This window comes from Eretmochelys imbricata, chromosome 6 (assembly GCF_965152235.1).
Source record: "Eretmochelys imbricata isolate rEreImb1 chromosome 6, rEreImb1.hap1, whole genome shotgun sequence".
NCBI classification, from domain to species: domain Eukaryota; kingdom Metazoa; phylum Chordata; order Testudines; family Cheloniidae; genus Eretmochelys; species Eretmochelys imbricata.
In genome coordinates this window covers 22,549,281-22,565,627 of record NC_135577.1, presented here as the reverse complement: position 1 = coordinate 22,565,627, position 16,347 = coordinate 22,549,281, and the positions used below count along the sequence as shown (strand labels likewise).

General features: G+C 47.4%; 1 protein-coding gene across 1 annotated transcript in view; it reads right to left on the bottom strand.

Annotated features, from left to right (window-relative positions):
• The window catches only part of EPS8L2 (EPS8 signaling adaptor L2), a 108,656-nt gene that overhangs the window by 26,609 nt on the left and 65,700 nt on the right, over positions 1–16,347 (bottom strand). Inside the window, exons 4-8 of the mRNA XM_077819875.1 lie at positions 15,408–15,472; positions 5,677–5,838; positions 4,468–4,617; positions 3,235–3,314; positions 1,290–1,435 (exon numbers count right to left, since the gene is read on the bottom strand). Coding sequence (XP_077676001.1) covers positions 1,290–1,435; positions 3,235–3,314; positions 4,468–4,617; positions 5,677–5,838; positions 15,408–15,472 — 603 coding nt within the window. The remainder of the gene's footprint in view (positions 1–1,289; positions 1,436–3,234; positions 3,315–4,467; positions 4,618–5,676; positions 5,839–15,407; positions 15,473–16,347) is intronic.

Genomic DNA, 16,347 nt, shown 5'->3' with positions numbered 1-16,347 from the left:
TCCCAGAAAGTGGTGACACTTTTCTGCTGCTCTTAGGCAGAGGCACGGCCAGGCGGCTCTGCGCACTGCCTCCACCTGCAGGTGCCACCTCCAGCCAATGGGAGCTGTGGAGTCAGCACGTGAGGTGGGGCAGGGGCAGCACTCGGAGCCCCCATGGCCCTTCCTCAATCTAGGAGCAGCAGGGACATGTTGCTGCTTCAGGGGAGCCATGCGTAGCCAAGTAGGGAGCCTGCCAGCCCCACGCCAACCAGACTTTTAATGGCCCAGTCAGTGGTGCTCGCCGGAGCCACCTGGGTACCTTTTCGACCAGGCGTTCAGGTAGAAAACGGGACACCTGGCAACCCCATTGAAGATCAGAAATGCCAGTTTATAGAGTTTGCCAGATAACACAGCTTTTACTGTATTTGGAGTTTCATGTTGTACCCTGGTTACGTTGGCTTTTCTTGAGCCTAGAAAAAGAGCAGGTAGAATGCAAACCTCATAGTGTTAGCAACTTATGTAACTGTAATAAAGGCGTGTAAAATCTGTTGGCCATTTTACCCCACCCGTGCTTTTTCAAAGAAAGAAATTGGGAACTTCTTTCTGGGAGGAAAAATAAACAACTTTCTGATCAAAGTGAAACAAAATATCAGGACTAATGAAGGAAGGATAGTCTTGTGTTTAAGGCACTAGCCTGGTACTTAGGAGACCTTAGTTCTATCCCAGGCTCTTCTGCAGACCCCCTGTAGGATCTTTGGCCAGTCACTGAGTCTCTCTGGGTGAAATCCTGGCTCCATTGAGTCTTTAATGGGGCCAGGAATTCAGTTCCTGATCTTCTACTTGTCTGTTGTATCCCCTTTGTCTTGTCTATTTATACTGTAAAGTCATTAGGGCAAGAACTGTCCCTTACTATGTGTTTGCACACTGCCTAGTAGGGCCCTCATCTCTGTTGGGACCTCTAGGTGCTACCACAATACAAATGATAATAACATGACCTCAAAAGCAGCTTCCAGGCTTTGATTCATTGAGCCCACTCACATTGCTCAGGTTACCAGTTGCTAGCCTGGCAGGTAGAAATATGTACTGTTGGTTGCATTTTTGAAATGCATAAACAAAGGGTGTTTGTTTTCCAGTTCTACAGTAACCACTTTGCAACTCCATGAAATGACATTTGCTTTCTTGTGTTATGATGACGTCAGATCCAAAATGAGTTCAGTGCAGTTCCAGAGGTCCAGGATGGGAGTCAGCCTGCGTAACTGTTTGCATTAGTCACACATTCCTATTACAGAGCCATTGAAGGTCTCCAGTACCTGGTCCATTATGCTCTGGAGTGGGAGCCACACGGTTCCTGTGGTCCTGTGGTGAGCCTCGCATCTCATGCTGGATAGGGATAGGAGCTGGCCCTTGGGGCGGTGGGAGTATAGATTGTCGCTGCTTTATTTTCTCTTGGTTTACTCTGCAGGGTAAAGAACACAAAAGCAATTCATCCTACCACCAATAGCAGCCTTTCCTGTTCTCAGGAGAGTGGCCAGTTGGAGCAGGGAAGGGAAACTCAGTGTGTGCTACTTTGTTTTGGCTGAAATTCACCCTTGTGCACAGGGCTTGTGCAATGTCACACCCCTGGATAGGCCATCAGCAGTGAGGATCAAACCTGAAATGTCTGGATCTTAACACGTGAGTCTCTCTACTGCTTGAGCTAAAAGACTCACTCGGTTAGTCAAGGCTGTAGCAGGTCCTTCAGCCTCATCTGCGACCCAGCCATCACTAGAGGGAGACAGAGCACCACACTGAGTGGTGTGGGTTAATCTGAACCGCCTCCTGCACTAGATATATGCAGCTCTTTCAGGGTTTGAGAAACACTAACCATCTCAGTACAAAGCATTTTGCTGGCACACATCACCTCCCATTTTAATTAGCATTTGGAGTTTGCAATATAACAACATTAAAAGAGAACACATTGCCATGTGCATTTCTGGTAAGTTTCTATGAGTAAAAGAACAGATGTTAACTGATTACACTGAATTCCCTCCTGTTTGGTCTATAGCAGTGGTTCTCAACCAGGGGTATTGTACCCCCAGGGGTACACAGAGGTCTTCCAGGGGTACATCAACTCATCTAGATATTTGCCTAGTTTTACAATAAGTTACATAAAAAGCACTAGGGAAGTCAGTATAAACTAAAATTTCATACAGACAACAACTTGTTCATACTGTTCTATATACTACACACTGAAATAAGTGGAATATAAATATTGTCAATGATTTGTTTTATAATTATGGTAAAAATGAGAAAGTCAGCCATTTTTCAGGAATAGTGTGCTGTGACACTTTTTTGTATTTCTATGTCTGATTTTGTAAGCAAGTAGTTTTTAAGTGAGATGAAACTTGGGGGTACACAAGACAAATCAAATTTCTGAAAGGGGTACAGTAGTCTGGAAAGGTTGAGAGCCACTGGTCTATAGGGTCCATATTTTCAGAAAAGTCTGACTGATATCGGTGTAGGCAGTTTCATCTGGTGTCTTGAAGCAGCAGAATATTTTATGATGCTAGTGGGATTCCTCATGTGGAGCAGAGAAGGAACTAGAGCCCGCTATTGTATCACTGCAGCCAGAATATCACTTGTGATTCACCAAAGAGTATTGCTGTAAAATGGCATTTTGGACAGAAGGTGACGGAACCCCAGTGAACATTTATCTATCAAAGTGCCCGCAGTTCCCATTTCCAGACAGCACAAGGAGGGCTAAACTTCGAGTGAAGACATTCAGACCCTTTGTCAATTGCAATGGAACTGAGCCAGCTCACACCGGGTCTGACTTTAGCCTTTTACCTGTGTCCTCCTAAACATATTAACTGTAGGCGGACCTAAAGCAGAGCATCTAATTCAAAGCCCTTTGAGGTTTTGTTTTTAATGGAGGTGTGTGATAAACCTGAACTGTTGGATTTGAACCTCCCCTTTTAGTTTCATTTCTGGGTTCGATCCAAAACCAGGAGGGGGCCTATTTTCCTGCTCTCGTTCAGATGTGAACAAAATCTCCCGAGAATAGTGCGCAAGATTTCGTTGCCAACAAACTCCAGCTCTCATTTGGCCTTGAACCCGAATCTCAAATCCCAGCCTGACCTTAACCTGTCTCTGGATTCAAACTAATCCAGGAGAGCCTGGTCCACCTTTGTACTCTGTCTTCTATGTAGCCGATGAGAGCAGAGGGCATTTGTTCCCTCACTGCACATTGGGAACCCATCTGTCTGCGGCACTTACTTGAGCGTCTGCGGCCGTATCTTCTTTCCCTGCTTGTGATCGGCGAGTGCACTTTCTATGTCCTCGTGGACCATCTCCGCCTTAAACACAAAACAGTGATCTCATAAAGGCTTTGCTTTGAATGAACTAGAGGATGCAGGTAGCGTGATGGGGAAATAGCTGGCTGAGAATGTCACTGGCTACAGGCTCATATTGCATTACAAGTGAACTTGGCAGTTTCACTGTGTAGTGCTCTCCCTACCTCTAGCTGAGCAGCCAGTGAGAACACTGGTGCAAGTGAAAGGACCCAGTTCTCAAGCAGGAGGACTAGTTTCAAGTGACTAGCTATGAAGCAGCAGGATTTTGACAGTCTTGGGCATCCTATGTCCTAGGATTTCAGCCACTGGTGTCTGTGCAAACCGCGAGGGTAGTTATGTGCTTACACTGGTGATTTGCACCTTTGATTTGGAACTGGGATACAAATTGTGTTGCCCTAGGGTAAACTGAGCTTACACTAGGGGTTTGCTCACTGGCAGTTGCAGTCTCAGTGGGGCTGAAATCTCAGCGTAGATAAGGAGAGAGCTTCCTGGCTGCACTCCTGACTGTGTGCCTGATGACAAAGCTACACAGCCGCATACTGGCTCTCTGGAAGAGAAAGGGATAGGATTGAAAGAGGCAACTGAGGGTCCAGAATGGACAGGGCTGCAGGGAAAACCTCCCAGTAATTCCAGATGTATTGACGTAATTCTTTTGCGTGCCAGTTGCACTGATTTCAGTGGAGCTGCACCAATTTACACCGCTCTGACTGAGAAGGGGATCTCCAGCAGCAGTAAATGCCAGGCCAGGCATTGCAGTTAAGGCCGGCAGAATGCTCTCCAGTGCTACCAGCTAAAAGGAGGGATGGGAAGCATTGCCGCTGTAATTCGTACTCTGGTGAAATCTCTCTGCTCTGGGTCTATGTTAGACAGGGTGGAACGAAAGGCAGTGTTCAGTGCAAAGTACCCTGGCATGACAATATTCATTGCTCTGCACCCTTACTTGAGCCAGCTTAGGATAAGCTCATGCAGACTGTGCGTCTGTGCATCCACTCTGCATTCGCTCCCGCACATGGAGGCTTGCATCGTCATTTCCATATGGTTCTGGTTTGGTTTTTAATCTTGACGTGCCCAAGCAGGGGGAAGGTTTGAAAATCTAGCCCCAAGCAGTAATGAGTTCTCTCTCCTAGAGCTCCTCTCACTTTCCCTCCCTGCTCACCTCCACCTCGTCGCAGTTGAAGAAGTGGATGTCGGGCTTGTGCTGCTCCGAGTCCTGGCACACCAGCAGGAGGATGGAGGTGTAGCGCATCTGATTCAGCACAGTTTGGCAGAGCTGGACCGTCATCAGGGGAAAGTCCTCCAGTTCCTCCTGTGAAACATCAGGGAGGGGGTTATGCACCCGGGAGTGGTGTTAAAAGAACACCTAGACATCCCCTGCATTGCCTTACGCAGTCACTGTTGCAGGGAGTAGGAGACCTCACTGGGCAGGAGCCTCCCGGCAGTACATGTCCCTGAAGCTCTGTGTCGGACACTGAAGACAGTTCCCGTCAGTGTCTGGGGACGATGAATGAGCCTGGGAATTCGGGACCAACTAGGAGGAGGGGGAGTTTCCCACCTTGCTTTCTGGGGATGGGGTCCCAGAGCACAGGCTGCTTCTTGGGCTTGCAGCACGATGCATTGGTGTTAGTGCTACAGAGGTCGCCCCCTTGCCACGCTCCACCTGCAGCAGTGACCTAGCAGCGCTGGGCTTGCGTTAACACAGGCAAGCGGGGCTGGGCGGGGAGCACCGAGAGGAAGGGTGCGGTTGTGGTTGAGGCACCGGACTGGGACTCAGGACAGCTGGGCTCTATTCGTGGCATTGCCACACACTCCCTGGGCAAGTATGTCCGTGCCTCAGTTCCCTGTTATTAAACTGGGGATAATGAGACTTTCCTCCCACCCTTTGGCTTGGCTATTTAGCTTGTACACCCTTTGGGGCAGGAACTGTCTGTGTGTGTACACATGTGCACAGCAGGGCATCAATCTGTGTTGGGGGCTCCTAGAGCCACAGAAATACAAATAATTAATAGTGATGAATTCCACCCAAACCGTTTTGTGGACTCCTGACTGGACCCATCAATCTCCACCTGTCACTTCCACCGAGGTCTGACTTATCGTTCACCCCTGAGCATAGCAGCAAGGAGCTGAGAGTTTGGTTAGTTAGTTCAGTCCCACCTTGCTGTGCACTCAAACTCTAGAGGAAACCCTTCTGTCCTACAGGTTAAAATCAGTCAATCCCTGTTGCAGTTTTTTGGATCAATTTTTTTCAGTTTAGTAGCCCCAGAAAAGCATGTTACCCCTCCCCAGCCAACTGGAAAGTGGCATACTTTTGAATGCAGTCTATTGCCCATTTTGCATATTGCCCTGGAGGAGAAAGGTCACGACCTACCTGTGATTCGCAGTCTAGCAGTCGGATGGACTTGTCATTCACCTGCAGCAGCATCTCCTGGGCCCAGATCTTCTCTTTAGAATTGAGCTGCATCAGCTTCCTGATGGCGTCGTCCACTGTCACAATGGCTTCACTCTTATCCATGATGAATGTGGCTAAGTGCTGCGGGGGCAGGGGGGAGAATACACACAGGAGAGGTGTCAGGCTAATAAGAGTGAGGGTGACCTCAAGTCAGCTTAGCTCATTTCAATCATGTAGCACAGAATAAAGTTTACCAAGAGGGGGACTGTGTGGATCAGAGGCAAGCCTGCCCCTCAGCAGCATTGGCATCGTAGGTATATAATTCTTAACTCCCTCCCCCCATCTCGCTGGGCTCCCATTCCAGCTACCCTTAAAGAGACAGTATCCAGTGTAGCAATTCTAACCGGCTAGTCGTGAAGACTCCATGCTTTGTCACAATACCTCCTAGATATGGCGCTCTGAACCGTAGATTTTTAACCCCAAGCTGTGTGTGAACTGGTCCAGGTTGAGGCACAATCCCCCTCCCTTTCTTTATGGCTCAATGGGAGGGGAATCGTGAGTGTATTTATTTATTTTTAATAACATGGAGTCACAGTATGGAAAAAGGTGAGACCAACTGGCCTCTAGGCAGCCGCTTATACTGCTTATAAAGCTGGCCCTACACAGGGGAATGATGAAGGAATATAGAGCTCTTCACCTCCAGCTCACCCCTCCGTACCAAGGTAATTGGTAACTCTTCTATGTATAAAGGTAGTTAGAATGAGAGCGAGAGGAGGGGGTCACAAGTAATTATCTTGGATGCCAGTGGTGCTGAGGGGCCTCTGATCTGCACAGTTCTCCTTGGTAACCTTGTTCGGAATAACATTAGCTGATGAACAATGGATGATCCAACTCAAAGGCCTAGAAAATAAAATCCACTGTCACTTACGGATGCTTCACGAGCAGATAAGGTGCAATTGCAGCACAGGAAGAGCATTGGGAAACTCCTGGGCTAATGTTGTTTGACTGCAGAGAATGTAGCAGTGACACACATGAATTCTATAGTTACTGGATAATACTGTCTGGCATTCTACAATGATTCCAGTGAAAGCCATGTAACCTTCTGACCTTTCACAAGAGGCATACAAATAAATCAGATCTGTAGCTGTAACCTGGTATCACATCAAGAGCTAGAAAAACCAGTAACATTTTTAAAGCAATGGTCTATTTAAGCTGTAAGGCAGAAAATAGGTTGTCACTGCTGGATAGGCTCCCAGCAGAGTGGTGAATCTCACCGTAAGAGAAAACAACGAGGAGTCCCTGTGGCACCTTAGAGACTAACAAATTTATTTGGGCATAAGCTTTCGTGGGCTAGAACCCACTTAATCAGATGCATGGAGTGGAAAATACAGGCGCAGGTATAAATACATGAAAAGGTGCGAATTGCCTTACCAAGGGTGAGGTTAATCTAACGAGACCATTCAATTGACAGCAGGGTACAAAGGGAGGAAAAATAACTTTTGAAGTGATAACGAGAGTGGCAGGTTCTTGCCCACGAAAGCTTATGCCCAAATAAATTTGTTAGTCTCTAAGGTGCCACAAGGACTCCTCGTTGTTTTTGCTAATACAGACTAACACAGCTACTGCTCTGAACCCTAAGAGAAGAAAGCGTGCATTGTTCCTTGTTCTCCTTTTCCCCTGTCCTTTGTCTGCCAGGGGTAGAATGTCAGCTCTTTTCGAAGTAGACATCATTTCATATTATTATTGCTTATATTTACAGTGGTGGTGAGGGGCCTCAATCAATGATAAGGGGCCAATTGGTCCAGGCACTGTACTAAACGTTCCTACCCCAGAGTGTTCATAGTCTAGAATTATGATGGAACACCACAGGTGAATAAAATAGACAAATAGAGGTGCCTGGGGAGGATGAGGATGATCATAATACAGATGGGTGGCATGAAACATAACTAATGGGGGCTGAAGTTTGTGTCACTGTTTAAAGTCCCTTCTCCGTGACTTCCTTTTGGTACGTGGGAAGTACCTCTTGGTACACTATGGGGCTTCTAATAATAGCTTAAATAGCATAATATGTAGCAGTCACCACCTGCTTGACTAGCCATTGTCAGCCATGTTCTGTAGGCATCGTGATAGAGGTGTTGCATTTAAGTTGATAGCTAGACATCCATGAAGAGATGTGAGAAAGACAGGCCAAGATGTGGGATTGGATGGAGGGAGGAAAGTGTGTAAAATGCCTAGCACTGAATAGGCGCCCATTTCAACACCCATCAAAGGCAAGGAAAAGACTCCCATTGACTTCACTGGGCACTGAATCATACGTAAACAAAACCATGGCAGGTGTGCTCTGAGCAGCTGTGCTGAAAGCCGGAACTGGCCATGCAGTCAGGTGAGAATTAACACACCCAGGTGTTTTATGGTAATTAAAATGTTATACCACAAATGTTATTTCATAAAGGCAATAATATTATCTATATTTATGTTCCTGAGGTGACAAAACTGAATTCCGAACAGTGAATTGCATTGTTTTACAGTCACTGCCTGGAATTCTAATCAGCTCTATGGCATTCATCTACCTGTTTTACAGTCTTCATAAATTCCTCTGCTATTTGCTGTTGGTTATATTAATATTTATAGGGGTAATAGTTGCTCACATGACTGTCATAACATGTATTGGTAGATTAACTCCCCCCCACCCTTGCCTCCTCTCCTCCCCCCTGTCATTCACTCTTATCTAGATACTGGACCAATTTTTTTTTAAGCTACCAGGGAAGGGGGACATTTGCTACTGTCTTGTATTTATCTCATTTTAAGAAAACTTGAAAGCCTAAAAGCAAAATGTAATCTATTTCACCCGTAAAGTGATTCAGATCCAATATATACTGTAAGAATGGACCATGAATGCAATTTAGTAACAAGTTTTATCATTATACAAATCGCTGTTCTGCATATAAAAGGCCAACTCATTTTTTATGAAAACACATACACCTTGCAGGATGGCAATGAAAACGTATTTGCTCTGATCAGAGTTCAAGTGGAGCCTCACGGATGGGTGGCATGAAACATAACTAATGGGGGTTGAAGTGTGTGTCACTGTTTAAAGTCCCTTCTCTGTCACCGTGACTTCCTTTTGGTACGTAACACTATGGGGCTTCTAATGATAGCTTAAAATAAAAATCAGATTGAAAATACGGTATCTGAGATCTAGGAAAAGGGATGTGAAGAAAAATGAGCCTTTAGTCATTCAGCTTATGATGTGTAGCATGTGTCTATACAAGTGTGCATATAAAAATGACAGGCCAGCGGGAAATGAAGCCATTTAAAGGTTTTATTATATTCTCATTCAGGACAATATGGACAATACAAAGTTTATACACCTCTGGTGCAGTTATACAGCACACTTTTTCTAGAGTAAGGTCTAATTGAAATAGTGGTTTAATACTCTTGTCACATGTTAGGGATCTTTTCTTAAGTGAAAATCAAGATGCACATCAGTGACCAACAGCAAAAGTGGGGCTCTTAGCCATCAAGTTACTTATTCTGAACTTTAATTATACAAGACAAAAGAGTCCCAATCCAACAGAGCACTTAAGACTGAGCTTAACTTTAAGCAGCTGAGTAGTCCCACTGAAATCAATGGGACTGCTCAGGTACCTGCTTAAAGTTAAGCAGGTGCTTAAGTGCTTTGCTGGATCAGGTCTCTACAGCAGACAGAAGGATACTTCTTTTAGTATATAAGAACCTCTGATAAGAAAGAATTTATCTCAAAAATTCATCTTCCTATTTTTCCTGCCTCGTGCATTTAAAATATATGACAAGTGACCAACTGGTTTTAGATACCTTTTTATTTCTTGTGGACTGGAAACGGTCCATGGGAATCAACCCATTTCCTCCTCCACCTGACAGCCTCTGGCCAGAAGATGCTCATTACAAACCAAAGCAGGGCTAGATGCTCAATGCCACTTCTGCATCAAGCAGAAGGTGTTGCCCCAGCACAGCAAGAGATGCATCCTCTACACTGCCTGCTGACTGTGTTGCTTCTGTAATACCATTCCACCTCAGGGAGCGAAGCAGGAAGCACAGACCTTTCACTTGGATCCACACATCCCATGAGAGGCCATTGGCAGCCTGCCCTTGCTTCAGCCTCCAATACCCAATGCAATGTTAATCTGTGGCAGTGATACCTTCTGATGCAACAGTCTCCCTAGAGTCCCCCTAGAACAGTATTGTTGTGAGGCCTAGCTACTGCACACAGCAGAGGAGGGCTGCTCGCCGTTCCGCAAACTTTGCCGTCCATGCAGCATAAGATTTTGCTACCTCCTCTAGCTCTTCAGTTCACGTCTATGGTTTTCCTAATTTTCAGCAAGTTAGAAAAGAATTCTTTAAAATGCAGCTTGATAGCCGCGAGATGGCTGAACCAAACACACCTGTGTTAGGCTCTCCATGTCCTCTGACTCAGGGGTTCTCTACCTTTTCCACACGGTTGATGCCATTTTGCAACAAACGTTTTTCAGGATGCTCCCATCCCCCTTTTTCGTCTAGCCATATAAAGGAGGGTGGCCATGATCCCCCACAACCTATTAATGGGCCCCAGATGGGGTCATGACCCCGCACAGAATGCTTTTCCTCCCCAGTGCACCCCTTCAAAGAGTCCCATGTAGTGACGGGCAAAGAAGAGCAGTGAGGCCGTTATTCTCATGTTGCCTGTAGATTCTGACCCTCTGCCTAGCAGATGGAGTCGTGGCTGGGTGAAGCTCAGTGGCTGGTGTTCTGTAGAAGGTCAGACTAAATGATCATCGTGGTCTCTTTGGGCTTTAAAATCTGACATGACAGGGAGACCAAATCTTGGTGTTACGGAGAAATTGCCTGATGTTCCCTGACAGGATCACCACCAAAATGCTACATTTCAGGGCTCAGCGGAGCAAGGATCCTCTCTCCGATGAGGCTGGCTCCTCATTTGGAAGTGGGATGTCTGTAACAATGGAAGATGGGAGTGCTGCTACCTTGATGTCGAGCAGGCCACAGCAGGGTCAAGCAACAACAGCTGGAGAGGGAGCCCCTTTACCTCTCTTGGTGGGAGGTCACGTTCAGTGGGGTCCTCTTGTTCTGGCAGATGGATTTCAGCAACCACTGTAGGACTCTCCTTTAATTTATAAGCTTGTGCCAATCAACCAGAGTTTAAATTCGGGGGTCACATGGGGGAGCACATGCTTAAAGCAGAGAGAGCAAGAGCGTTTGCCTTTTCTCTTCTAGGCTTAGGAGAACTCGGCTCTCCCAGAGCTCCCCTTCCTCCTGCCTCTTCACTGGCTGGTGATGTCAGGGAGAATCTGAAGTGGGAGCAGCAGGAGGGACTGGTGCCTGGCTGGGGAGTTGATGAATCTCTGAGTTTTTCCTGCCACTAGGCAGAGCAGCAGCATCCCATCTGGTGTAGGAGGAGGATTGTCCAAGTTGGGAGGCCCCAGTCTGCCTCCTCCTGATGCCTTGCTGGTTCCTCCTGTGCCCTTGGGCACAGACATGGGGGAAAGGCAGATCCTGCTTCACTCAGCTCTCCCTCCCCTTGGGGAGCAGGGAAGGGAGACCCTGCTGCTGACTTCCCCTCCCTTAGACAGAGCGGCCCTGTCAGCTGCCTCTCCCCTCCTGGCACTACAGAGTAGAAAGAAAGGATGGGAGCACAAGTGTTTCTCTCTCTCTCTCACACACACACACACTCACTCTCTCTCTCTCCCTCCCACCCCCTCTCCCCCCCCGGCCCAGGCCTACTTGGGGACATGGATTCCTTTCAGGTATGCTGATTCCTTTGTCCCATTCTCTTCCACGTGCCATGTCCCATCACATGAGATGACACAACATCCTCTCATAATGTGATGTCAATACCTATGAGCCAAGGCGCGTGAGTTAATATATTTATTGGACCAGCTCCTACAATGCCTCACCCACCTTGTGTCTCTGATCTCCTGGGACCAACATAGCTATAACAACACTGCGAACCTCAATACCTATAACAATCTACAACCACCACAATGGTTGCACTCCCCTCACCTGTGTGGACCTATTTTTAACCACTGCTGCTGTGGCTGTGACTTTCACAGAGGCTTACTTGGCTTCAGACCAGTACACAAAAGCTGCTGAGCCAGCAAGCTCCAAGAGGCCCAGTCTTTGCCTTGACATCAGCCTGCCAGCCAAATGCTGATAGAGTTGTCTTACAGAACTGAGGGTCTCTAGATAAGCTCAGGGGGCTCAAGGTGCTGTGACTGACCTCACACAGGCCTGGACCTTGGTAACAGCCTACCGTGCTAAAACTGCTGAGTTAGTTGCCACCAGTGCTTTGGCATCATCTGGGCAAGCTAGAGAAACTGATCCAGAGAACTTAGCAGTGCATGCTTGGTATTGACCCAGAATGCTATGGCTGTGACGGGGCACATCAACCCTGCACTGGCGACGCAGGATTTAAAAACTGGCTTTGGGCCATGCTCCCAGTGGAGGGAGAATATAAAAGGAAGCACCTCAGCTCAGTGTGGATGGCTGAGGAGGAGAATGGATGTGTGCTGCCTGCTGAGACGCCACCAGGACTCCAACCCATGAAGGCAGCACACCTTAGCCGTGCAGCAGGAAGCCTTTCAACCGCGGGGACCAAAGGAGACAATGCGTCAGAGGGGATCCCAGAGACAGAGCAAAGGGCAGGAAGCGACGCAGGGAATGCATCTGGAGATATGGAGCCCTGAGCCCTGTACCAGGGTAGCTGGTTTTGAAAGGCCCTAGGTCGGAAGCAGCTGGAATAGGGTGGGCTGGAGTTCCTCTACCCTCGCCACACTCACCACTAGGCACCCTAGCCAGTAGGGAAAGCAGCCTACTTGGACTCTCACCATTGGGAAATACAGCCGCTGGCTGCAGTGACTACTGGACCCTGGCCACGAGGTATTACTGCTGCCAGAGGGAGGGCAGCACCTTGGACCCTGGCCACTAGGCATTACCGCCACCAGAGAGAGGGCGGTGCCTTGGACCCTGGCCACGAGGCATTACCGCTGCCAGAGAGAGGGTGGTGCCTTGGGACCCCCGCTGACCCTTTGACAATGGTTCTTGAGCAAGTAGCCCACAAGGAGGTCTCTGCCGTGATGTTAGCTCAGCAGGCTATAGCTGATGAGCTAATCACCTTGCAGAGAACTTTGCCTTCATATCAGCCCTGTAAGCTAGAGATGCTGGGCCAGTGAGCTGCCAAAGGCAGTTGTCCTGACATCAGCCAAGCAAGTGAACCCTAATTTCACAAAAGCGGGAACTTGACATTCTCTCAGCAAGCTAGAGACCGCACTGGGTGTGTCTACACGGCAGCTGAAAGGGTGCTTCCCGGATCAGTTTGAGCTAGCGCAGTAAAATTGGTGACGTGGGCAGTGGCTCAGGCTAGCCACATGAGTTCAATCGTGCCTGACCCACTGGGGACATATTCAGACAGCTATAGCTATTTTTAACAAGGTAATGTTGGGCCCATGAGTCCAAGTCGGTTGACCTGGGCTCAGAGGCTTGCTGCTACTGGCTGTGTGGATGTATCACTGGAGATCTGAGCCTTGACGTTAGTTCAGCATGTTAGAATTGCTGCCTCCCGGAGATCTGTGATGTGTCAGATCAGCAAGCTAGGCCTCACAAAGGCCTGGGTCTTGATCTCAGCCCAACAAGGCAGAGGTGGTGAGCCTGTAACCCTCTCAGGGTATGTCTATGAAGCTGGGAGGTGTAATTCCCAGCGTGGGTAGACATACACTTGCTAGCTCTGCTTTAGCTAGTGCCTAGCTAGAACTGTGTGTTCGTGATGGCATGGGTGTCAGCTCAGCCTAGCTGCCCACTGACATACCCAGAGGAGTCAGGTGGGATTGTACTCAGACAGCTGAACTGAGCCACTGGCAATGCTGCTGCGGGCTGCAGCCATGCTGCTATTCTTAGGCATTAGTTTGAGCAGAACATCTACCTAAACTGGGAATTGCACCTCCGAGTTGCTGTGTAGATGTACCCTCAGAGGCCTATGTCTTCACTGCAGAACAGCTAGCTAGAGGTGCTGAACCCAGGAGCTTAGAAAGACTGTTGTCCTGACATCACAAGGCTTTGTGAATTGCGTCAACACCTTGGTGGCTTTCACAACCTCTCTCTCCACAACACCAAAATGCAAGGGCTACAAACAAGGGATGTATTGTTGAATTTATAATGTATGTGCAGCAGAGTGGGATAGGTAAGTATCAAATTATGGCCTCCATTTTGTACTGTGTTGAACAGAAGCGTAAACATGCCCAAAGACAACCTATTGTACTGTTTCCACACAGCTGCTCTGCCATGCCCGGGAAAGCAGATACCTCAATGAAGCACTATCACTGAGAGTCACCTGGTGCTACTGACTTTGAGTGACTCTCAACTCCTGGCCAACCCCCATGGCATAAGGTCTTTTTCTACACAGCTGGGTCAAGCATGATTGTGGGAGAGGCTGGAGCTTTGCACTGGAACACTTGGCAGAGAGACGGGGTATCTCGACATTGCACGCTCAGGCTGGACTCTGATGCAGTTTGAGCCCAACTCCCCGCTTCCATCCACTCACAAATCAGTCTGACACAGATCAGCATGCATGCAGGACCTGGGTCCTAGGACCCTGTTGGGGGGTGGAGCCAAGTCCTGCTGAGACACTGGTCCAGCCCTGTCATTGTGCAGTTCAAGCTGCAGATGCAAGTCAGAAGGTCTGTGGCATGCAGTATGGACTCATTAGCATAAACCCAGGCTTACAATGCAGTATGGATGCTCAAGCACAGGCTTGGAAACACCAAGTCCACATGCCCGGGTCCCACAGACCTGGGTTTACGATGAAGTGTAGACCTATGCCCGGAGGCCTACTTAAGAGGGGGTGCAGCTCTGTGGAGGAGCCAATCTTCACCACATGTAAGAAGGACTGGGGAGGGCAGGAGGAACCCTGCCCAGCCTGAAACATAGACAACCCATGGAATCACAGAAGGGGTGAGATCAGATGAGGGAAGGATGTGTCTTAGGACTCGTGTTAGTTTCAAAGATCTCGATCTGTTGGGTGCTTTAAGAGTAAAATCACGGTGGTTAAGAAATTCCTTTGCTGTGTTCCTTGCTTTCCTGCCACATTGTCCCTGAAGGGTTTAAACTGGAAGCCCAAAGCCTGGGTGGAATGCTGGGGGAGCAGGTATCTGTGACTGGGGAGCCTGGGAAGTCTTGAACGCTGGATTCAGGGTAGCTGGATGGCAGCACCTCCCTGTCCCAAGGAAGAGTATCAGGCAAGAGGTCTGAGCCCAGGAATGTGTCCTAAGAAACAGTGACTAGACTCTCTGCCCAGACCTGGTTGGCTTGGAAGCACAAGTCCACTGTCAACAGACTGGTGACTGCATGGAGTGGGCCAGGTTGTAACAGTACGTTTACATTAGCCCTCAAAAGGCATTGGGAATGGGAAAAGGAAGAAAGAACTAGCAGACTAAACACTGGCGAAAGGAGCACGCGGTTCAAGAGGTTTCATTATCAGCCACTATCAATGACTTCCTGTGGGTAGGGTGACCTTTGCTCATTCGTAGAAAGGCTTCTAATTGGCCTCTGAACTAATTAGGTTCCATGATGTGTCATGCATAGTGAATTAAGCAAGGGTCATGATACAAATGAATCACGTTCGTTATCAGCACCCATCGCTGACGCAGTTTACTGCTCATTCCCGTAAAGGCTGTTTGCAAACTCACCTGTACATGGTACTGCGATGTCTCATGCATAATTACATTAGAGTTGGAGTATTTCTTCCTTTGTTCTGAAAAAAGAAGAAAACAAGCCTTGCATTTAATGTTCATTTATCAGTGAAATAGGATCCAAGGACCGTAGCTCACATGACTGGCTCTACTGCCTTTCTCAATCCCTCTGAATGTATTGGATTAATCAAATCCATTGGAAACAGCGCATGTGTAGAAAAATATATTAACCTTTATTACAAAGACTCGCAAACAACACGTCTGGATTTTCATATTACCGGTAACTTGATTTCTGGAAGCTTGTTTGTCAAAGAAATGAAACTTAAAAAGCCAGATAAACTATGAGGTTATCAGAAGAGAGAGAGTGAGGTATGGCTCCCCTGCCTGAGAAACCTGGCTCAGGGCCACAAAGCAAAATTTCTCTGAAAGGGAAATTATGAACACCCACCACGCTGCACAAAAGCTCTACATTAAAGCTGGGCAAAATGTCTGACAAAACTTTTTTTTTTTAAATGCAGATTCAGGTCAAATTTACCAAATTGTTTCTGCCCAAATTAAAAAACCAAACAAACGGGGAAAAAAATCAATTTTTTTTCTTTTGATATTTTCAAAACCATCCATAATACTTTCAATAACATTTTGGAAAACTGAAAATAGCGTTTTTTTTTAAACTCTGAAAAGTGTATTGGGAGGGGATTTGCAAAAAAAAAAATTGAAATATCAATTTTTTGAGTGGCATTAATCATCACTTTTAGGGGTTAACCTTGAGAACTACAATAGTTACATCAAAAAGTCTTGATGCCTGATGATGCTCACATCCTCTCAATGCAATCTCGTAGTGTATAAAGGAGTGGGTTTATTTCTCTCCCCCCGCCCCATCAGACTAAATTGGTGTGCTTCGGATCCTTTAAGCTACTCTGACAGGCAGTGTGTGTGC